Source organism: Sprattus sprattus (genome assembly GCF_963457725.1).
Source record: "Sprattus sprattus genome assembly, chromosome: 20".
Classification (NCBI taxonomy): Eukaryota; Metazoa; Chordata; class Actinopteri; order Clupeiformes; family Clupeidae; genus Sprattus; species Sprattus sprattus.
In genome coordinates this window covers 24,985,416-25,010,415 of record NC_137918.1, presented here as the reverse complement: position 1 = coordinate 25,010,415, position 25,000 = coordinate 24,985,416, and the positions used below count along the sequence as shown (strand labels likewise).

Sequence of the window (25,000 nt, the reverse complement as noted above, 5' to 3'; positions counted from 1 at the left end):
CTCAATCAGCTTTCACCACCAGAATAACTCTATGGAACTATAATACATTTACAAGGTAACAAAAATAATGATAATACACTATTTTTCAAAATCGGAAAAGATTTAAATTACTCGGAAAGACTTACTGATGGTTCCCCCCTTATGTGCCGTGGTTCTGCTAAAGGTTTTTTCTTGCCCCTGTTGCCATTGTGCCTGCACTAAGGGGGTTTAGGCTCTGGGCTCTGTTAAGCGCCTAGAGGAAATTGTATTGTCATGGCGCTATACAAATAAAATTGAATTGAATTGAATTGAATTACTACCTACCTACCTAGTACCTAAAACCCATAAAGTCACCATCATGGGTACTGTACATTTTCATCACCAAATGTACCACGCTCAACAATGGGATCTACTGAAATACAAAAACCAACAGACAAATTCACTTCCTGAAGTAAGAGTTGGATGCCTTGTGACAACAATTGTGTTGAGGCATTGGATATTGAAAACCCCTAACCCCTGAGATCCTTGGCAAGTGAGAAGGTTGCAGTAGTTTTGATGAACTCTATGGTCATATGGATAGGACAGGATGCAGTAGTTTTGATGAACTCTATGGTCATATGGATAGGACAGATTGCAGTAGTTTTGATGAACTCTATGGCCATATGGATAGGACAGGATGCAGTAGTTTTGATGAACTCTATGGTCATATGGATATGACAGGATGCAGTAGTTTTGATGAACTCTACGGCCATATGGATAGGACAGGATGCAGTAGTTTTGATGAACTCTACGGCCATATGGATATGACAGGTTGGATCAGCATTTGGTCCACAATAAACACCAGAACACCACAGGAGACTGGTAGACATTGTATTCTTATCTCAAGTAGATCACTCATTTGTGTAAACATAGAGGATCAGCTTTTTTAAGCATTTATGAATGTTTCCTGTTAGTGTTTCTAGGTCACTGAGTTATCAGTAGGGCAGTCTTTGTAGGACTGGAGAGCATGTTTTCAGCTATGGCAGAAGGGGTCGATCTGAGTTCAAGTGTGAAGTGTTTTGGTGTATGTACTGAGTATGGCCTGGGAGATGAACTGATTAGCTAACGTGTGCAATTGTAAAAACAACTTGAATCAGTGTATTTCCCCACACTCCCACACCAGAGCCATGCTGTGGCAGCATGGGTGTTACTCAGGGCAACCTTCCAGTGTGTGAAAGTAATACAGCATTGGGGGTTGAGTGTGGCATGTGAGCACATCAGCTATAAGATGCCCCCCCCCCCCCCCACACACACACACACACACACTCACACACTCTCAGCTCATAGGCATGTGAGCACATCAGCTATAAGATGCCCACACACACACATACACACACATACACACACACACACACACACACACACACACACACACACACACACACACACACACACACACACACACACACACACACACACACACTCACACTTTCCTCCCAGTGGATACTCACGGTGTAGTTGGCACACAGTGGGTTGAAGGCGTTGGTCCCGCATACAAACAGTCCCCCATACTGGCTCAGAAGCACCTTCATGTAATTACGGCATTCCTCCTAGGAGAAAGAGAGAGAGAGAGAGAGAGAGGGAGAGAGGGAGAGAGAGGGAGAGAGAGTGAGGGAGAGAGAGGGAGAGAGAGAGAGAGAGAGAGAGAGAGAGAGACAGAGAGAGAGAGAGGGAGAGAGAGTGAGAGAGAGAGAGAAAGGGAGAAAGAGAGAGAGAGGGAGAGAGGGAGAGAGGGAGAAAGAGAGAGAGAGAGTGAGAGGGAGAGAGAGAGAGAGAGAGCGAGAAAGAGAGAGAGAGAATTTATTCAAAAGAGTGAAGGCTAGAGAAACAGGACGCTACGGAGAGAGGAGTAAATATTTACTCTTGTTTAGACATCCTTATTTTCTGCGTCAGCATCATTTATTTTGCTGCACAGAGACAGCAGGGCCTGTCATATTTAGGGAGCTGGTGTTGTTATCTTTGTGGCACAATGGGCTCCAAGGCACAACATTTACACATTACAGCGTCCCTGTAGTGCCTTGGATTCTACTGAAAATTGTAACTAGGCAGAGCAATAAGTCAGTTAGTTCAAACAGACTCAAAATTGTCTATTTTCTTCCCCAATTCAAATACATGGTAGTATTTATTTCAGTGCGTTTATATAGTTAAGTAGAATATAGTTAACATGTACAAAAAGACCATTAGCAGGTGGCCCAGTGTGGCTAATTTAACATTGTGAGGTACTACAGTAACATCAGGATGGCAGAGGAAGCTAATTTAAGATTGTGGAATACTACAGTAACATCAGTATTGCAGAGGAAGCTAATTTAAGATTGTGGAGTACTACAGTAACATCAGGATTGCAGAGGAAGCTAATTTAAGATTGTGGAGTACTACAGTAACATCAGTATTGCAGAGGAAGCTAATTTAAGATTGTGGAGTACTACAGTAACATCAGAATTGCAGAGGAAGCTAATTTAAGAAGCAATAGGTTCTAATTGACTATTAACTATAAAACCTAGGTGGCTCTGACATTGGCAAAATTGTCAATATCCTTTATTTTGGCCACAACAATGATTCACTATAATACTGCAGTGATATTATTCAGATACTCTTCTTGCAGTCATAAGATACATAGAACACAGCATCAGGACTGACATTTAGTCATCTTGTATGGTGATGGTGCAGTGTGTTGTATGGGCATTTAAGTACTAGGTTGACTAATATTAACACAATTAAGTACTATGTTGACTAATATTAACACAATTAAGCGCTAGGTTGACTAATATTAACACAATTAAGCACTAGGTTGACTAATATTAACACAATTAAGCACTAGGTTGACTAATATTAACACAATTAAGTACTAGGTTGACTTATATTAACACATTTAAGTACTAGGTTGACTAATATTAACACAATTAAGTACTAGGTTGACTAATATTAACACATTTAAGTACTAGGTTGACTAATATTAACACAATTAAGTACTAGGTTGACTAATATTAACACATTTAAGTACTAGGTTGACTAATATTAACACAATTAAGTACTACGTTGACTAATATTAACACAGCTTTTGGCCAGGAGAGGATTATCTCTGGAGAGACTGGCTGCCGCATGCCCCAAATCTCTTGAACAGTTTTACACAGTGCAGTCTGCTGATTTATGCTTTCATTTCAGAGGAGCAACATCTAAATGTCCTCTCATCTCCACCTGCAATTACACACTGCCTTTACTGCTCTGCCTGGGTCTGCTTCATCTCCAAGGGAGGTGGTGAATCCTACAGAGCTCTCTCTCCCTACCTCTCTCCCCTACATATACCTCTCTCTCTCTATCCCTACCTCTCTCCTCTACATCTCTATCATCCTGCCTAGCCCTGCCACTCCCTCTATATCTCCTCTCTCTTTCTCTTCTTCTCTCCATCACTATTCTCTCTATCTATACCTCCTCTCTCTTTCTCTTCCTCTCTCCATCACTATTCTCTAGATCTCCTCTTTCTCTTCCTCTCTCCATCTCTATTCTCTCTATCTCTGTCTCCTGCCCTGATTTCAAAGTGTGTCTCCCCCAGGGCTGCCTCACCCCTTTTCCCTCACGCTCTGCACTCCTTCTCTTTATCTCTCTCCCTCCCTCCCTCTCCCTTTCTCCATTTCTATCCCTCCACCCCCCACCCCACCTCCCTGTGCCTCTTGTTTGCCAGGCACGAGCAGCAGGCACCCTGACAAAGCGCCACCTGTGAGGCCTGGCACAAACTCAGCACAGCCTTTCAATTCCCCGCCTCTCTTTTCTCTCTCCATCTCTCTCTCTCTCCTCTCTCTCTCCCTCTCTCTCTCTTCTCTCTCCATCTCTCATCTCCCAGCCTCTCCTCCTTCTGCCATCTCTCTCTCTCCTCTCTCTCTCTCTCTCTCTCCTTCTCTCATCTCCCAGCCTCTCCTCCTTCTGCCATCTCTCTCTCCTCTCTCTCTCTCTCTCTCTCTCCTTCTCTCATCTCCCAGCCTCTCCTCCTTCTGCCATCTCTCTCTCCTCTCTCTCTCTCCCTTCTCTCTCCATCTCTCATCTCCCAGCCTCTCCTCCTTCTGCCATCTCTCTCTCCTCTCTCTCTCTCCCTTCTCTCTCCATCTCTCATCTCCCAGCTTCTCCTCCTTCTGCCATCACTCTCTCCTCTCTCTCTCTCTCCCTCCTTACCGCCATATTTCCTTCTCTCTCTCTCCCGCTCTGCCTTTTGCACCATCCCCCACTCAACCATACCTCGTTCTTGCTCATCCTTCTCTCATCTCTGTCTCTTCCTCTTACCCCGCCCTCTCTCGCTCCCTCTCTCTGTAACTCTGTTGCAATTCTGTTCACTCGTCTGAAGGACTGGGATAAATGACTGTGTGGTGCGGCTCTGTCACAGAGGGCTGTTGACGTTTGTCACGAGAGCAAGAGGCAGTATAGATCTGCTAGTGAGGAGTGGAGAGTTAGTGGAGCTGTTGCTCACAGACTCACATGACTGAGACAGAAGAGTGGAGAGTTAGTGGAGCTGTTGCTCACAGACTCACATGACTGAGACAGAAGAGTGGAGAGTTAGTGGAGCTGTTGCTCATAGACTCACATGACTGAGACAGAGGAGTGGAGCTGTTGCTAACAGACTCACAGGACTGAGACAGAGGAGAGGAGAGCTAGTGGAGCTGTTGCTCAGAGACTCACATGACTGAGACAGAGGAGAAGAGAGGAGTGGAGCTGTTGCTCACAGACTCACAGGACTGAGACAGAGGAGTGGAGCTGTTGCTAACAGACTCACAGGACTGAGACAGAGGAGAAGAGAGGAGTGGAGCTGTTGCTAACAGACTCACAGGACTGAGACAGAGGAGAAGAGAGGAGTGGAGCTGTTGCTCACAGACTCACAGGACTGAGACAGAGGAGAAGAGAGGAGTGGAGCTGTTGCTCACAGACTCACAGGACTGAGACAGAGTTAGTGGAGCTGTTGCTCACAGACTCACATGACTGAGACAGAGGAGTGAAGAGTTAGAGGAGCTGTTGCTCACAGACTCACATGACTGAGACAGAGGAGTGGAGCTGTTGCTCACAGACTCACAGGACTGAGACAGAGGAGAGGAGAGTTAGTGGAGCTGTTGCTCACAGACTCACATGACTGAGACAGAGGTTCACCAGCTGTTCTCACGGGTGAGTCACATCTGTCACCCTCAACAGGTTTCCAGCAGATACACACACAGACACACAGAGATTCAGACACATGCATACATCCTCACACACACAAACACACACACACACACACACACACCCACACACACACACAATCATTCTCTTTAAATATGCAACTTACAGGCACATAGAAACATAGACACCCCAACATAAGATGGAAGCCACACAGCTTAATCCACAGTGCTTCAGCATAGTGCTACAGCCCAGGGCAGGCAGGCAGTTACCAGTAAGAGTGGGGCCCATGAGTCCAGCCTCTCCTGTTTGCGTGCACGCTGTGCACCATCAAGAGTGCTATGAGGCCACTGAAGCCCAACACCCACTCACACACTCACACACACACACACACACACACACCTCTCTGCCTGTGAGCACAATGAGGAAATAAAACGGTGAAAATCCCACATTAAGACAGCCAGCCGGCCCCACCTGCTGAGGGAACACATATTGCTCTGCTGGTGGACACACTCACAGATCAGGGGACACACTCACAGACCAGGGGACACACTCACACACACGTGGACACACTCCCGGACCAGGTGACGAGCTCACGGACCAGGGGACACACTCACACACACGTGGACACACTCACGGACCAGGTGACGGACTCAGTGAGCCTGAATGTTCCCATTCATCTTATGTACATCTGCACTCTGCCTCTAAAAACATTATTTCCACTCGTCTCTTCCTCTTGGAAAGCCAGGCAGGTGGAAGCAGCTTTATTTGCCACTCTGTGGTGTCTGTCTGGTAGTAACCACAGCTCAGAGAGAGCTAAGGACCATCTGGGGTGGCAGGGGAAATCTAAAGGGGAAGTGTAATGCCTACCGTTCCTTCAGACTGCAGTACGTCTGGAGAGTCTATGCAGCAGTGATGCATATTATTGAGGCGCTGGAAGAGCCAAAGGAGCAGGAGAGCCACATCACGTCACGTCACCGCACCTAGTGTGTGTGTGTGTGTGTGTGTGTGCGTGTGTGTGTGTGTGTGTGTGTGTGTGTGTATCGAGTGCTTGTCTTGTCAGAGCCATGTCACGTCATGTCACCACACCTAGTCAGCACTGTGAAGAGCTCATTATGGGATGGGGAGCACGATGCTGAGACTCCTCTTCCCACTGTGATGCATTAGGAACTCAGAGGCTATCGCTCCGCCAGGCGTGATTAGGACCGTGATGAGATGGCCACTGCCGGTGGCCTCGCGGTGAAGCAATCTCTCCCGCTCTCACACCGGAGCCCAGACCAGACCGGACCGGCGGTGTGAGCCCCAGCTGAGCCAGAAGATTCATTAGGGGAGAGAGCCATTAACAGAAACACACACACACACACACACACACACACACACACACACACACACAGGTACACACACACACACAGACACAGACACAGACACAGACACCTACACACACACACACACACACACACACACACACACACACACACACACACACACACACACACACACACACACACACACACACACACACACACACACACACACACACACACACACACACATACAGACACACACACACAGAGCCATTAACAGTCCGACTGGGGGATGAGTCAGCACAACAGCCCAGCAGATGGCACAGGTCGAGCACCACCGGGATGGGGAGACAGATGCTGCTGGCTGCCTGGCGCTTTCGGAGATTGTCTGTTTAAATGTGGAGGGCTTGTGTGTGTGTGTGTGTGTGTGTGTGTGTGTGTGTGTGTGTGTGTGTGTGTGTGTGTGTGTGTGTGTGTTTGTGTGTGTGTCTGTGTGTGTTTGTGTGTCTGTGTGTGTGTGTGTGTGTGTGTGTGTGTGTCTGTGTGTGTGTGTCTGTGTGTGTGTGTGTGTGTGTGTGTGTTTGTGTGTGTGTCTGTGTGTGTTTGTGTGTCTGTGTGTCTGTGTGTGTGTGTGTGTGTGTGTGTGTGTCTGTGTGTGTGTCTGTGTGTGTGTGTGTGTGTGTGTGTGTGTGTGTGTGTGTGTGTGTGTGTGTGTATCGAGGGCATGTGAGTGTGTGTGTGTGTGTGTGTGTGTGTGTGTGTGTCTGTGTGTGTGTGTGTGTGTGTGTGTGTGTATCGAGGGCATGTGAGTGTGTGTGTGTGTGTGTGTGTGTGTGTGTGTGTGTGTGTGTGTGTGTGTGTGTGTGTGCATCGAGGGCTTGTTTGACTGGGCTTGCTGTTTACTAGGCGACTACATCTCCTTCATCTTTCAGGGGAGTGGGGCGCTTGTGTAGAGGAGATGTCTCTCTGGCCTCCACTCAGCATCTCCTGAAGTCACTCTTGGGCAGGCGCCCTCACCTCATACAGTATCTCCTGAAGTCACTCTTGGGCAGGCCGCCCTCAACACATACAGTACGTCCTGAAGCAGGCACGTGCACAGATAGACCCTTAGTGATGCTCAAGCACCAGCCCTTGTGCCCTGGTTGAGAAAAAGTGCCCTTTTAGCTGTCGCCCAATTTTGTTTCATTCATCAATATTTTTTGAATACAAATTAGTCTCTCTCTCATCAATTTCCCCAAATGTGTTTTGATATCTGACGGGGCATTAATTTGAGTTCTTGTGAGAATTTCGCCCCGACATGCTCCGCGGCATAGACATAGCATATTATTCTATAGCGTTGTCCCTCCCTCCTCATCCCCCACATCAGTGCTGAGCGCCAGCGCCAGGCCGGTGCTGCCTACTTCTTCACTGACCTGCAGCATCAGACAAACAGGTAATGACTGTGTTTTTGCAACCCCCCGACGTTGTTTGTTATAAATTAACAACAACATTCGTGCCGCTGAAACCATTACGTCTGAAAACATAACTGGTCCGACGTTTCCCCCAAAAATAAACAAACAACTAACTTAATTTCAAAGCATTGTCCAGCTGTTTACTGACGTTTGTCATGCTTAATGACATTATTTGTCTGAAGGTGCTTATTTTGTGTTGTATAAATGCCGTTTAGACAATTTCGAAAGTATGTTGAATTTATGTTTATAAATGTCACGAGAATTCACAGCTAGAAAAAAGCAGGTAAACTATGCTAGCTCTTGGTGTCCTATGCTATCCTTGTCCCACATTGTTTAACGTGATATTTATGTATCTCTTCGTTTTGCCTGTTTTACAACGATCAAACTTGTATGAGTAATTGCAGAAGGTGAAAAATAGTAAAATAAGGGAAATGTAAGCTAGCTGTCTTATCCTGCCAAGAGGAAGCACAGGTTGAGAACAGCATAATAAGTGTAATGCTGCTTATGCTTTAACACTAGAAAACAGTACAATTATTATCCATAACATTGATTTATTTTTTGCGACTCTGGGTCATTGAAAAGCACTATAAATAAAAAAAGTTATTATTTATCTCATTCACAAAATTTGCAGCATAATGCCAAAAAAAGACGCAGAAGGCCAGGGAACTGCAGCAAGCAGCTCAGAGTAGCCGCTCCTTTTTAACTTGGATCAGGCCATCAACAAGCCAATCATATGAGGGAGAATCAGTTACCCTACTAATATATAAGTTGAAAATAACGTTCTGTGTTTTTTAAATGTATTATTATTATTTTTAATTTCATAAATAATTTTGGCGATTTTTTTTTGAGAACCTGCCCCCCAAAATGTCTGTGCACGTGCAGGCCGCCCTCACCACATACAGTATGTCCTGAAGTCACTCTTGGACAGGCCACTCTCAACACACACAGTATCTCCTGAAGTCACTCTTGGGCAGGCTGCCCTCAACACATACAGTATATCTGCCAGAGCTGCTCCCTAAGACCTCCTGACTTTTCAACATTTTGGAAATTCTTTTGCACATTCATGCAAAAGGCAATGTCTGCTGTTTAGTCTTACCCCCCAAAACATTAAGGTATCTATTCATTGTGTAAGTCATGACATGGGTCAAACTAGTTGATGAGGATCGACTACATTCACTGTAGGGGGTAACATGATTGTAAATTCCCAAATGACTATGATCCTCATGACGGGATAACATTACTTGGTTCCCATTGTTTTTCAACAGGTTGTATTTATTGCTATACTTTCCAGTCTCAACTCATCCTGCTACAATATTCTTCAACAAACACTTGGAGCCTTGTTCAAATGAGATTGTTGTCAGTGGCATTAAATTAAACTTGCTAGAAAATAATATTAAGTTAGTTGGAAACATGAAATAACCTGGTTTGGTGATAAATTGTCGAATGAAGAGACTTCCAGGAAATAATTTTATATTGGACAGAATATAAATATTTGTTCATCTTTTGAATCGGCAACAACCTCTCCTGCACATTCTTTTCCACCTCCATCATTAAGCCCACATTCCACCTCATGGGCTGGCCGCGTCGGTCAGTCACACTAACCTATCTGGGTGCGTTTCCAGGTGCCTGATGACATTTGATTTGGTCGATCCAGAATCCTTTATGTTGATATCGCAGATCTTTAATTTGGGTCTTGAGAGAAGTTATAACCGAAGGATATGAGAAATCAGCAGCTGCAGGCGTGCTCGCCATGGTCGTCTGAGGTTAAGTGCTTATATTAAGGGTGATAACATAGGAGGGAATGACATCCAGCTCGTCAGACATGGTTAATGCGACTGAATAAATAAATAAAAATTGTTCACGAGTCCGAAAATCTCCAGTCGAGTCTCAATTCAGGTCTCAAGTCACTGTGTGCGTGAGCATCGCTGGTGTTTGTGTGTGAAAAGGATGGAATAATGATATTGAATTTCCCACCCCATCCAAAATGTGTCAGCCCAGATCAAGCAGCCAGATGCAATTATTTACTGCTGCCATTACGGAGAAAGCCTCTAAATTACACCTGACAGCTCCTGTCCAGAGGCACAAACTGCCCACTGTGTGAATGTGTCTGAACTGCACCCCAAGCGTATGAGTGCATGGGTTTATGTGTGTGTGTACACGTATAAGTTTGTGTGTGTGTGAGTGTGAGTGTGCATGCCTGGCTTGTGTATGTGTATGTGTATATGTGTGTGTGTGTGTGTGTGTGTGTGTGTGTGTGTGTGTGTGTGTGTGTGTGTGTGTGTGTGTGTGTGTGTGTGTGTGTGTAAGTGTAAGTGTAAGTGTAAGTTTAAGTGTAAGTGTAAGTGTATATGTATGTGTATGTGTGTGTGTGTGCGTGTGTGCGTGCATATGTGGAGCAGACAGAAGAGGACAGTATTTTCAGGTCGGCTCTGCTGTCTCCATGCAGCACCAGGTGAAGGTGTGTGTGTGTGTGTGTGTATGTGTGTGTGTGTGTGTGTGAAGAGCAGACAGAAGAGGACAGTATTTTCAGGTCGGCTCTGCTGTCTCCATGCAGCACCAGGTGAAGGTGTGTGTGTGTGTGTGTGTATGTGTGTGTGTGTGTGTGTGAAGAGCAGACAGAAGAGGACAGTATTTTCAGGTCGGCTCTGCTGTCTCCATGCAGCACCAGGTGAAGGTGTGTGTGTGTGTGTGTGTATGTGTGTGTGTGTGTGTGTGTGAAGAGCAGACAGAAGAGGACAGTATTTTCAGGTCGGCTCTGCTGTCTCCATGCAGCACCAGGTGAAGGTGTGTGTGTGTGTGTGTGTGTGTATGTGTGTGTGTGTGTGTGTGTGAAGAGCAGACAGAAGAGGACAGTATTTTCAGGTCGGCTCTGCTGTCTCCATGCAGCACCAGGTGAAGGTGTGTGTGTGTGTGTGTGTATGTGTGTGTGTGTGTGTGTGAAGAGCAGACAGAAGAGGACAGTATTTTCAGGTCGGCTCTGCTGTCTCCATGCAGCACCTGGTGAAGGCCTGCCCGGCTGCAGAGTGGGCTAAGGGCTTCATTAAGAGGAGCCACTGGTGCATCTCTCCAGGAGATTGATGTAAGATTCCTCAGTGGCAAGGGTACAAAAAGCTCCCGCAATCTGTCTCTCCCCTATTCCCTTCTCTCTCATTCTCTCTCTCTCTCTCTCTGTCTCTTATTCTCTCTCTCTCTCGCTGTCTCTCTCTCTCCCCCTCTCTCTCTCTCTCTCTCTCTCTCTCTCTCTCTCTCTCTCTCTCTCTCTCGCTGTCTCTTATTCTCGCCTTCATTCTGTCCTTTGCATCCTCATCTCTCTCATCTCATGAATGCAGTGTAGTCTCACCATCCCCGTCACCCTCACCAAGTTCACATCTCAGGTGTCATTTTTCCGGTGTGAAGGCAGAGCATATTTTTAAATGGAGAAATCACCTGTGTCTCACCTAGCATCCACCCCCCCCCCCCCCCCCTCTGGCGCTCCCATCTCCGTTCTAACACACGCACACGCACACGGACACGCACGCACACACACACACACACACACGCACAACGAGCTGTGAAGTCACCGCCTGAGGACCAATTAAAGAAAGTCACCTCTCATAGACGGTGAGACAGACAGGGTGGGGCGGAGAGAGAAAAAGAGGCTCAAGCTCCAGCAAGAGAAAAGAGGCGGTGCGCTGTTGCATGCAGGACTATTTCAGGCGTAAAAACAGAGGGTTTCAACACGAGCAGAACAGGGCAAACACGCAGGTCCATCATTTCGTAGATACTTCTGAAATAACAAAATGGAGCATTCACATACGCGCCACCCCTATGCTTCAAAAGCACTTCTCTTTAAAAAAAGAAGTGTCACTCCAGCTCTTGTGGTAGGGGTGCTGCTCTGTAATTACCTCCGTGATTAGCCTTTGAACCAGCAAAGACAGGCAGATTTGTCAGACGCACATCAAAGCCTAATCACCAGGTTCGGAGGCCTGATGGCCGCGTCGCTGTTATTCCATAACACATTCCACATGCTTTACTCCAACCCAGAGGAGTAAACGAGGTGCAGCCGGGAGGTTAGCCACATGCAATCCCCTTACACCTCCACACCTCGGACTAATGGGACTCCGCACACACACACACATCACCCACAGGGCTTTACAATGTACTCTTTCACACACACAAGCACAACCCTCTGATGTTTTTTTTAACCTAGTAACCAAGGACAGTAAACTTGCAAACCCTTGAGTGCTCTTAAGACACAACTCAAGATGAGTCAACAAACTGTTCAGTATCTTTGTGTCAATAACTTCCCTAGGGCACTGCCTTATTTTGTACCGTGGCACAAAGGTATCTGTGTGTCAACCTTCATAAATAAGTGTTCCCCTAAAGGACACTTTCTCTCAGAGTTCCCCTTCCACACAGTGGTGTAGTGGTCCTTGGAGAAGTGGGTATACTCTTCATTTTTTTTAAGCAGCCCATAATGCACAGGATAAACGCCCTGTTTTGAGAAGTGGGTATACGCAATGCTGACTGAAAAATAAGTGGGTATACTCCGTATACCCTGGACTACACCACTGCTTCCGCATATCCAGCACCGCACTCATTAATAATTCAGCTATTACAGTAACCAGTTTGTAGACCGTTTAGAAATCCTAATCTTCTGGGTTAATCAATCCAGCTGAGCTTAAATGGGGGTTGTCTGCCGGCGTAACAATTCATTAGGCTTTGAACCTACATGGACGGGAGATTTCGAAGGAAGAGATCAAAGTATTCCCACTCGTAACAACACACACACACAACTCTTCCTCGTCCTTACAGGCGTGTGGGGTCTGTTCGTAACAACACACACACAACTCTTCCTCGTGCTTACAGGCGTATGGAGTCTGTTCGTAACAATACACACACCACTCTTCCTCGATCTCACAGGCGTATGGAGTCTGTTCGTAACAACACACACACAACTCTTCCTCGTCATCACAGGCGTATGGAGTCTGTTCGTAACAACACACACACCACTCTTCCTCGATCTCACAGGCGTATGGAGTCTGTTCGTAACAACACACACACCACTCTTCCTCGATCTCACAGGCGTGTGGGGTCTGTTCGTAACAACACACACACCACTCTTCCTCGTGCTTACAGGCGTGTGGGGTCTGTTCGTAACAACACACACACAACTCTTCCTCGTCATCACACGCCTGTGTGTGTGTGTGTGTGTGTGTGGGGTCTCTAGTGGACTCACCTCGTGCTTGCCCTTCATCCGGCAGATGCGGATGTCATTCCTGTTGGATTCCCAAGTTCTCTTCTGCGATAAGAGAGAGATCAGAGATGAGATTAGACCAATCAATTTCCCTCATCAGATGAGCAATGACATCACTACTGTGTATGTGAGTGTGTGTGTGTGAGTGTGTGTGTGTGTGTGTGTGTGTGTACATGCATGCACTTGTGTTTGTGTGTGTGCATGTGTGTATGCACATATGTGTGTGTTCCTCTGCATTTACTCACAATCAGGTAAGTGTGCATGTCTGTGTGTCTGTGTGTGTGTGTGTGTGCTGTTAGTGAAGAATGATGCCAAAAGAGGGTCCGACTCACCTTGCTGTAGAACATTTCATCCCCTGCAATGTTGTCGAGCTCAACTCTATAAAGGTCATCTCTGAAATACACAAACAGACAGAGAGAAAGAGAGAGATAAAGAAAGGCACACAGAGAGAAAGAGAGAGAGGGAGAGAGGCACACAGAGAGAAAGAGAGAGAGGGAGAGAGGCACACAGAGAGAAAGAGAGAGAGGGAGAGAGGCACACAGAGAGAAAGAGAGAGAGGGAGAGAGGCACACAGAGAGAAAGAGAATCAAATAACTCTTATAAAATAGTCTTCAGTGGTGGCACACCTTCACATCAATCTCACACCAGTTCCGAAGAGTCAGACTAAAAGCAACATCTACTCTCCATTTAATCTGCATTAAGACCCTCAGCTGCCTACATTCTCCTCACAAAGACACAGATGATCTTAAACCCTGCTCCATCAACACATTATTTCTCACGGGGACATGCATTCAAAGCTGTGACTCATTGAGTTACCGCATTATGCCTAATACAAGACATTGTCATCCAATTATGAATGTTGCCTACTTATGTGAATATGACCTGATTCCGTCCTATGTAGAAAACTCTATGCAGTCTGCCTTTTCTTAGTATTCAGGAATCTCATCATGACCCTTCATTTTGAAAGAGGTATGTCTACATGGATACGTTATTGCTACTCCTCAACACTTTGCCATGTTTGTGTAGGCAGACATCTTCGCAGAAAACCTGCAATTTTATGAGTCATAACTGGCAGATTTGGATCAGGGCATCAGTTAATAAAGTACACTCTTGCGACGCATGCATTGCAGAGGCCAGAGCGGGGGCGCAGATAGCACTGGGGACGGAGGGGACATGTCCCCCCCCAGATTCATAGTGACCCTGATCCGTCCCCACCACTCTCCCTACGTAATGGGACAATCATCAGTAAATAACGTAAAAAAAATGTAAGCGTCCCCCCTGAGTGTCTGAGTGAGTGGCCATTTTTGGCTGAGGGAGGGAGGCAGGAGTTATCAGAGTTCTAGATCAGCCAGCAGAGCAGGATGCCCATGCAGCACGTTCACATCGATCCGTGGGGATATTGAGTTTTGTCCGCTACATAGCATTTCCCCGCGGCCACTGTGATGTCATGTCTCTCTCAGTCACCCTGAGCGCCTATGGAGAGCAGTCCGAATGTGACACTGGAACTTCTCTGACAAGCAGTGGTGGACAGTAACGAAGTAGATGTAATTTGTTACTGTACTTAAGTAACAGATGTATCTGTGCTTTACTCAAGTATTTCTAGTTGGTGAGACTTTATACTTTGACTCCACTACATTTCAAAGTGAAAATTCGTACTTTTTACTCCATTACATTTAGTAAAACCTCTCGTTCCTTTTGACAAAGCAAATCAAATGATGAGAAGTCAAAGCGATTGCACAATCACACCAATCAGGGCTCAGCGAGCGATTTGCTACAAAGTCCTTTCGGTTTCGTCAGTTTCGTTGGTTCTTCGAGCGCGAGCTACGTTGAATTCGTTACAACACCGCTGCGGCATTTTGAGGACGTTTTATGCTCATGCTTACTTAACGCTACATAAACGATGGAAGAAACGTCTGACACTTGCCTGAACACCCTTGGTCTTATTTGGGCGAACTTTTTGAATTGGAAGAAAGAGAAGAAGGACTAATTTTATTTTGAGTGTCTTCTCTGCCTGCCTAATCACAATACAATATCACTACATAGGCCTACTTCTTTACAGTCTTCAGTGCAGACTGGTATGCTCTGTCATTTTGAGGAATTTATGCAAAAACTAGTTCCTGTAATGACGTGTTTTGACTTTCGTCTGTTTTTGTTCTGACGACAAGTGATGGGGGGAGTATGAGGGTGTTGGGGTTGTGGCTCCATAACCCTGAGTGTGTACAGTAAAGGCCCCAGAGGGCCTTTGGCTCTTTAGCATACTTAGACTTAGTTTAGCATACTTAGACTTAGTTGAGCATACTTAGACTTAGTTGAGCATACTTAGATGTTTGCAAGCTTTACTCAGAATGGGTAAGATGTGACAATCCAGTATTCTTCGGATTGTTAATATGTCTGCCTGTTTTCACAGACGCACATGGTGTGTTTAAATATTTCAATAAAAGACTACATTGACTACAATGTTAAAAGATGCATTAGAAGATTACATTGTAAGACACAACTAGTGCTGACTACGGCGTAACCTTACAAGGCTGGCGTTCTGTGTGACAGAATTAGATCGAACGTAACCAGAAGGAGAATTCATTTTTAGTTTGGTCCTTCAGGAAAACACACCAAGGTTCGCATTGAGCCTCCCCAATCACTGTCTGAAGTCCCCCTTCCGAAGAGTTACTCGGCAGGATCATACAGCCCTGTGTCGAACACTCGACTGACACTTTTGATGTTCCTCTGGTTCTACTGCTGGAGCCCTTAGGATGCTGAGGGAGATACTGGCTAAGACTAAGACCCCGTCCCATTCATCTTCCCTTCACCCTACCACTTCATCGAAGTGAACTTCACTGCGGAGGGCCCCTTCACAACGGAGTGAGAAGTGTTAAGGGATTTAAATCTTTACCTGAGAAATGGGACACCACTCGATCCCTCATATCCAGCTCCACTGTAGGCTACGTTTCACCAAAAACGCAATGAACACAGTGTTCCTATGTTTGCGAATTCTCAGGTTTTGGCAAAACATATATACCCACATGTCATAAAATAGCGTTTTTCACATCCTAACGTTAACGTTACTCGGCTACTCTCAGCAGCATAGACAGGCGTTCATTTGTGAAAATAGCGATCTTTTTCTAACAATCATATTCTACTCAACTGTAAGGACTATAGGAGGGAGTGGAAGCAGGGAGACAGACATCAACAGCATCAGTGTTCTGGTCTACACTCTCAAGAATGGGTTTTAATCGATAGTTGAAGTGAAGACTGGGACAGGAAATGAGAAGGAGAAGAGGTAGGGAGTGGACAGGAGAAATGTCACCAGGCCGGAATCTAACCTGTGTCCTCCATGGGCATCAACCCCTAATGTGGTCAGGGCTAACGGTTGAGCCACAGTGCACCCCATGGAGGCCATGTTTCTGACCAAGGTCATGTTTTCAAAGTGGGGCTGAGGAATCCAAGTGTGTTGAGTGAAGTGAGGTGATGGCACTGATAAAATGCAAATGATGAACTGCCTGAAGGAACATCAATTCGTAACTTCTTAATGAACCAATGGGCTTAGGAGCCTGAGAATCATAGCCTGGAGTGATAGAAGTCATTTGTAAGCCTTATTTGAAAATGGGTTGTGTATGTGAAAGGGCAGTCTGTGTGTGTGTGTGTGTGTGTGTTTGAGAGAGAGTGTCTCTGTGTGTGTGAGAGCGTGTCTGTGTGTGTTTGAGAGAGTGGATGCATGTGTATCTTGCCATAGGCTAAAGCCTTTGAAATCCAGAGGCTTTGTGTGTTAACTGTGTTTTTGTGGGTCTGTGAATATTCACCTCCCGAACATCAGCTGACTGATTCATCGCCCTTGCACTTTATCTATCCTCGCTTTAACGACTGTGTAAACTGTGTCTGAGTTATGGAACGCACTCCATAAATAAAACACCTTTGTTATTTATTGCAGACCCTCCAGACAAGACTCCCTCATAATCCCTCATTGGTCAAATGTCAGGGTTGTGTTACCTTACAGTGGACTTGGAGTTGTGTTTAGGCAGAGCCTCTTAATGGGCTTTTTCCTTGAAAGCCACAGCTGAGGCAGGGCTTATAGATCTTCTTTTGTTTTTTTTAAAGATTTATTTTTGGGCTTTTTGGCCTTTAATCAAAAGTTGTAGTGAAGAGTGGGACAGGAAATGAGAGGGTGAAGAGGTGGGGGAGCGGAGAGGAGAAATGACATCAAGCTGGAATTGAACCTGTGTCCTCCATGGGCGTCAAGACCGAATGTGGTCGGGGCTACTGGTTGCGCCACAGGGCCCCCCAGGGCTTATAGTTTTGACAGAGATGGAGGGCCAGCCAGCGGGGCCTCGGAGGGTTGTGTGTGTTACCTTACAGTGGACTTGGAGTTGTGTTTAGGGAGAGCCTCTTAATGGGCTTCTTCCCTGAGAGCCACAGCTGAGGCCGGGCTTATAGTCCTGACAGAGATGGAGCGCCAGCCAGTGGGGTCTCAGAGAGGACTGAGGGCAGAGAGCACTGCAACCCCCCCCACCCCCGACCCCCTGCCTCCCCACTCTCACTCTCACCGTCACCCATAACCAGGAACATGTGTGAACCCTCACGGGGTGTTTAAGACCTCCCTTTCCGTTACTTTGAAGAGCACTAAGAGAGGCTTTGTGAGTAGGATTACATACTTCCCCAATAATACTGCCTTAGACTTGCCTCGGACTCAGGCAGGCATGAACATAAAGTAACATTAAACATAGAGAATCATTCAACGCTGATCCTCAATACAAAGTCCCTAAATTAATTTGAAGCTGTCTGTTTATCCATAGGCTTTACATTTCAGCCTCTCTCCCTCTCTCTTTCTCCCTCTCTCTGTCTCTCTCTCTCTCCCTCTATCTATCTCTCTCTGTCTCTCTCTCCCTCTCTCTCATATTTGAAGCTGTCACTGTGTTAGCCACTGATGAGAGAGATGCTGTGTGTGTGTGTGTGTGTGTGTGTGTCTGTGTGCTGATGCTGCTGTTTACCTGCCGCCGATGTACAGGGTGCGGTTCACTTTGAGGACACTCTGGATGTGTAGCGGCTCCTGGCGTGCGTACGAGCGATGGGCTCGACCCAGAAACACAGGATAGCGTCTGGCCACTGAGGAGAGAAAAGAAAGAGAGAGAGAGAGAGGGAGAAAGAATGATAGAGAAAGAGAAAAAGAAAGAGGAAAAGAGTCACTCAGACTCCCCCCTTACTCTCCCCTTACTCTCCAAGGACCCAGGCGGTGCTGAGGAGGTGCGTGGGAGCCAGGCTAGGGAAGGGTGACTGAGGAGGACAAAGCCATACATCAGTAGGGCTGCTTGGTGTGGACACGGCTGTGGCCTGCCTATGTGTGTGTGTGTGTGTGTGTGTGTGTGTGTGTGTGTGTGTGTGTGTGTGTGTGTGTGTGTGTGTGTGTGTGTGTGTGTGTGTGTGTGAGTGTGCGTGTGCGTGTGCGTGTGTGTGTGCGTGTGCGTGTGTGTGTGTGTGTGTGAGTGTGAGTGTGTGTGTGTGTGTGTGTGTGTGTGTGTGTGTGTGTGAGTGTGCGTGTGTGTGAGAGTGTGTGTGTGTGTGGGTGTGTGCCTGTCCCCACGCCCTTGGCTGGGCTGACTGATTGGCTCTTGCTTCTCTGCACCTTTAAATGACTCCCCCGCCTCCCCCTGTAATGTTATTGTTGACACACACTAACACACACACTGAAAATAGCTCTGTCCTTGCTAGCACATAGGCTCAGCAAAGCACACCCACAAAGATTTTGGCAATAAAACATTTAAGCATTTCACATAGCATACACATGACATTTGCGTGTTATTGTAGTGTTGATATGTGTAGTGATGTGTGGAGTGATGTGTGTAGTGATATGTGTAGTGATATGTGTAGTGATATGTGGAGTGATATGTGGAGTGATATGTGGAGTGATATGTGGAGTGATGTGTGTAGAGATATGTGCAGTGATATGTGGAGTGATGTGTGTAGTGATGTGTGTAGTGATATGTGTAGTGATATGTGGAGTGATATGTGGAGTGATATGTGTAGTGATATGTGTAGTGATATGTGTAGTGATATGTGTAGTGATATGTGGAGTGATATGTGGAGTGATATGTGGAGTGATATGTGTAGTGATGTGTGGAGTGATGTGTGTAGTGATATGTGTAGTGATATGTGTAGTGATATGTGTAGTGATATGTGTAGTGATATGTGTAGTGATATGTGTAGTGATATGTGGAGTGATATGTGTAGTGATGTGTGGAGTGATGTGTGTAGTGATATGTGTAGTGATATGTGTAGTGATATGTGTAGTGATATGTGTAGTGATATGTGTAGTGATATGTGTAGTGATATGTGGAGTGATATGTGGAGTGATATGTGGAGTGATATGTGTAGTGATGTGTGGAGTGATGTGTGTAGTGATATGTGTAGTGATATGTGTAGTGATATGTGTAGTGATATGTGGAGTGATATGTGGAGTGATATGTGTAGTGATGTGTGGAGTGATATGTGTAGTGATATGTGTAGTGATATGTGTAGTGATATGTGTAGTGATGTGTGCAGTGATATGTGGAGTGATATGTGAAGTGATATGTGGAGTGATATGTGAAGTGATATGTGGAGTGATATGTGTAGTGATATGTGGAGTGATATGTGTAGTGATATGTGGAGTGATATGTGTAGTCATATGTGGAGTCATATGTGTAGTCATATGTGGAGTGAAGAGGGGGGCTCTGAGTAAGACCCTGTCTCTTCATGTTCAAGTCTGTCTTAGCTGCTGGAGGAGCCTCTAATGAAGAGCCCAGAATGTCAGTGCTAGTCACATTGCGGATATTTTCATAAACGTCAAGGAGGCAACAGACGAGGTGGTGGGCGAATTTGTAGATGTATGCAGATGCTGTACATCAGAAATGCGTGTGTGTGAGTTGTGTATTTGTGAGTGTGTTTGGTCTTTGTAAACAAGAGTGGGAAACTGTGTAGGCAGCAGACATGCACCCATTTATCCATGAGTGTTTGCATCTGCTCCCACACACAGGTGTATTAAGGTACCTGTGCATGTATATCTGCTCCCACCTGTGCATGTATATCTGCTCCCTCAGACAGGTGTGTTCCTGTACCTGTGCATGTATATCTGCTCCCTCAGACAGGTGTGTTCCTGTACCTGTGCATGTATATCTGCTCCCAAAGACAGGTGTGTCCATGTTCCTGTGCATGTACATCCCCTCTGCCCTACTGCCACCTCGCTCCTAGTCCTGAGTCATCTGCTCCCCTCTGGTCACAGCTGGCTGCCTGGCTGCCTGCCTGCTCTGTAATGTGTGTCTGTAGTGGGAGACCATCTCTGTAATGTGTGTCTGTAGTGGGAGACCATCTCTGTAATGTGTGTCTGTAGTGGGAGACCATCTCTGTAATGTGTGTCTGTAGTGGGAGACCATCTCTCTAATGTGTGTCTGTGATGGGAGACCATCTCTGTAATGTGTGTCTGTGCTGAGAGACCATCTCTGTAATGTGTGTGTGTGTGTGTGTGTGTGTGTGTGTGTGTGTCTGCACTGGGAGACCATATCTGTAATGTGTGTCTGTGATGGGAGACCATCTCTGTAATGTGTGTGTGTGTGTGTGTCTGTGCAGAGAGACCATCTCTGTAACGTGTGTCTGTGATGGGAGACCATCTCTGTAATGTGTGTCTGTGTCTGGGAGACCATCTCTGTAGTGTGTGTCTGCAGTAGGTGTGTGTGTGTATGTGTGTGTGTGTGTGTGTGTGTGTGTGTGTGTGTGTGTGTGTGTGTGTGTGTCTACACTAGGAGATCATTCATCACTATGTTATTCCTGTGCTGGGCGCCCCCTCATGACCTTTACTGCATAGGGGTCTCAGACTGAACCCCACCCCCTCTCTCTCGCCCTCAAGCCCATCCCCCCCCCCCCCCCCATCTCTCTCTCCCCTCAGCCCCCCCACCTACCCCTCTCTCTCGCCCCTAAGCCCCATCCCGTCCCCCATCCCCTAGTCCACTGGTCCCTAAAGCACCCTGGAGAGGGGTTGCACCTACCCTCAGCGGGGGTGGAGATCAGAGGACCCGGTTCCTCTGGAAACGAGGCACTGGCCAGCTGCAGCAGCCCCAGGAGGAGCGCGGCGAGGGTGGAGCGGAGGGTGGCCATGGCGACCGGGGCACCGGAGCTGTGGGAGTGAAAAGAAAAGACGTGACGTCAGAGACAGGAAATAAGCCAAAACAAAACACAGCAGAAGCACAAATAAACACGGGACCGAACGTCAAACACTGCATTCATCAACACTTGACACGCCCATCGTATAGGCAGCACAGGAATGCCTGACGCTTGCTCCCATGGACCTCCCTGGTGCGAGGGCCTGATCACCGTGAAAGATTAACGGGTTAAATACCGCTCGTGTCATTCACACCCGCAGGACAGATGTGTTGTGCTGAGAGGAGTGTTTAGGTTTACAGCCCCCTAGTAAACGATCCCAGTGCTATTTAGTCAATTTCAATCACAACAGAGGAGACAAATGTCTCCAAAGGTGGCTAATGAAAGAGCTGGTGGCTGTAAATGCCTCCACGCCACATTCTCCCCGTCGGGGGAGTAGACACGAGGAGGCTTTCACAGGCTGCACACACACACAATCCCCCGAGCGCCTGAGCTCATAAAGGAGTAGAACAGGGGGATAGAGGCTCGTCACGTCCGTGTCTATGCATACGAGAGTAGTCTCATCTCACAACGGTTCTGCTCTGTGTATTATTCCCATTTATTCCACCAAAGGGTTAAAGTGTGTGTGTGTGTGTGTGAGAGGAACAGCCTGACTACTGGTTCTGGTAAGCCACCCCTTTTCTCTCATTGAGGGGCGCGACGCACACACACTCTCACAGCTCTGAGGCTCAGCTGTAGGACACGACTGCTAATTAGAAACCTGATGTGTCTAAACAAATCTCTTGGCTGACATTTCCCGAACACATCATGACGGCGACGCTCAATATGAAGGCCAGGAAGTTTGGTGTGTGCACACGTCACGTGCATGTGGGATACACAGTGTCTGAGGGGCTCTTCTTTCTCACATGCCTGATCAGGGCATTTCTCTTAAAAGAAATTTGGGGGGGGGGGGAGTTGGATGGGTTAGAGACACCAAAATCAGTCCTATTGTATTTTATTCTGGTTAGGGTAGGGTAGAGACACCAAAATCTGTTCTATTGTATTTTATTCTGGTTAAGGTAGGGTAGAGACACCAAAATCGCTAAAAGACATGAAAATCTTTTCTATTCAGGTTAGAGAAATGACAATCTATTCTATTCCAGTTTTTATTTCTGCTTTTGACAGTTTGACCTCCTTTAGCAGCAACAGGATGGAAGTAGAAAACTAGATTACCAATGATTAAAGGTGCTTTCACACACTCTCGCACACTCACACCACCCTCACACACATTCATATACTCCTCTCTAGCGTTCACACACACATATACACACATATGCACGCACTCATTTATGGACACACACACACACACAAACACACACACACACACTCATTCACTTTCACTCTTGATTTGCACAGTCATACTCTCACGTGTAGACACAACAAACAAACATTCTCTCACACTCGCATTCAATTTCATATACATTTCACATGTGCACATGCATGCAGAAGAAACCCAAACACAAATATATACCCACAGGATTCCTCTTTCCTACTCGCTCCCTCTCTCTTTCTCCCACACACATCCTAATATAAACACATTGTTGTTCACCCATTGCACTGATTAGAAAGGTCTGCAGGTCAAGTAGCCGACCAGTTCAGGAGGTCAGAAGACAAAACTCTGCCACCATCTGTGTTTGCACCCCTTTGCTCAGTTGCACACTCACTCATTTATAATTTACGAACGACACGTCGAGCCCAAACAACACATTACCATTAAAAACAAACTGCTGACTGGACGCAGCATAGCTACCGCTAACCGTGTGGAGGAATGCAAGATGCCCGTCATTTTCAGTAGGCTTTCTATATAATCAATTCTGAATCAATAAAACCTAATCTGTCTGATTAGGGAAGCCAATGACCCGTCTCGGTGGAATGACGGTGGTTGTTTAAAAAAAAAAAAAAAAAAACGGCTGAGCCACAGTCCAAACAGCGCACACACACACACACACACACACACACACACACACACAGAGTGTACACGATGTGGTGATTTAACTCCATTTGTTCTGCTCACCTGTGGGACATGCCAGTTCATTAAATCCCACCATTTTTACAGGGCTGGAACAATGCAATTATGGCCGCTTAAAGAGATAATGTGAGGAGTAATGTCATCAACGCCTCCCTTAGGATTAGGGGAGAAACATTCTGATGCTTCAAGTGATCAGAGAGAAGGTGAGAGCGAGATAGAGGGACTTGGCACAACGACTGCTGACCATCTTACTGTGAGGTGCCCATCAGAAACCACACACTCACACACACACACACACACACACACACACACTGCTGACCATCTTACTGTGAGGTGCCCATCAGAAACCATGTGCTTTGACTACGTCCGCTATCCACGAAATAGTGAGCTACCATATAGGATGTGTGTGAGACGGAGAGTGTGTGTGAGAAGGAGAGTGTGTGTGAGAAGGAGAGTGTGTGTGAGACGGAGAGTGTGTGTGAGAAGGCGAGTGTGTGTGAGACAGAGAGTGTGTGTGAGACAGAGAGTGTGTGTGAGACAGAGAGTGTGTGTGAGACGGAGAGTGTGTGTGAGAGGGAGAGTGTGTGTGAGAAGGAGAGTGTGTGTGAGAAGGAGAGTGTGTGTGTGAGACAGAGAGTGTGTGTGAGAAGGAGAGTGTGTGTGAGAAGGAGAGTGTGTGTGTGAGACAGAGAGTGTGTGTGAGAAGGAGAGTGTGTGTGTGAGACAGAGAGTGTGTGTGAGAAGGAGAGTGTGTGTGAGAAGGAGAGTGTGTGTGAGAAGGAGAGTGTGTGTGAGACGGAGAGTGTGTGTGTGAGAAGGAGAGAGTGTGTGTGGGAAGGAGAGTGTGTGTGAGACAGACAGTGTGTGTGAGACAGAGAGTGTGTGTGAGACGGAGAGTGTGTGTGAGACGGAGAGTGTGTGTGTGGGAAGGAGAGTGTGTGTGTGAAGGAGAGTGTGTGTGAGAGGGAGAGTGTGTGTGAGACAGAGAGTGTGTGTGTGAAGGAGAGTGTGTGTGAGAGGGAGAGTGTGTGTGAGACGGAGAGTGTGTGTGTGAGACTGAGAGTGTGTGTGAGACGGAGAGTCCGAGAGCCTTCCCTTTGTTTCATGAGGACAGAGAGAGGCAGTAAAAACACATGGAGGCATATGGTGGAAATAATACAACAATAAACTTCTTGGAGACACTCTTTAATACTTCACCTAACCTTTCCCTCCCCCTCGGCTGTCCTCACTGTCCTCTTTCTTTCTTTCTTTCCAAACCCAATCCTTCTGGGCTAAACCCCTCCGTCAGAGGAATGAGAGAGAAGCTAAAGAGAGGACACAAATGCTGTCTCCCAAGACAGGACCCCATTGACAGGGACCTTTGGATGATCTGATTAATCTTAATCTGCTCCTGTGAACAATGGACTCAAGTGTCATGAAGCCAGCTTATTTATACATCCTAATATAAACACATTGTTGTTCACCCATTGCACTGATTAGAAAGGTCTGCAGGTCAAGTAGCCGACCAGTTCAGGAGGTCAGAAGACAAAACTCTGCCACCATCTGTGTTTGCACCCCTTTGCTCAGTTGCACACTCACTCATTTATAATTTACGAACGACACGTCGAGCCCAAACAACACATTACCATTAAAAACAAACTGCTGACTGGACGCAGCATAGCTACCGCTAACCGTGTGGAGGAATGCAAGATGCCCGTCATTTTCAGTAGGCTTTCTATATAATCAATTC

At 46.5% G+C, this 25,000-nt stretch overlaps 1 protein-coding gene across 1 annotated transcript in view; it reads right to left on the bottom strand.

The window, feature by feature from the left end:
- Positions 1 to 21,260, bottom strand: part of sema6ba (sema domain, transmembrane domain (TM), and cytoplasmic domain, (semaphorin) 6Ba) — a gene marked incomplete at both ends in the record, with an annotated part of 55,816 nt that extends 34,556 nt beyond the window's left edge. Inside the window, 5 exons of the mRNA XM_080858762.1 lie at positions 1,470 to 1,568; positions 13,125 to 13,187; positions 13,475 to 13,535; positions 18,125 to 18,239; positions 21,152 to 21,260. Coding sequence (XP_080714888.1) covers positions 1,470 to 1,568; positions 13,125 to 13,187; positions 13,475 to 13,535; positions 18,125 to 18,239; positions 21,152 to 21,260 — 447 coding nt within the window. The remainder of the gene's footprint in view (positions 1 to 1,469; positions 1,569 to 13,124; positions 13,188 to 13,474; positions 13,536 to 18,124; positions 18,240 to 21,151) is intronic.
- Between the last annotated feature and the right edge of the window lie 3,740 nt (positions 21,261 to 25,000).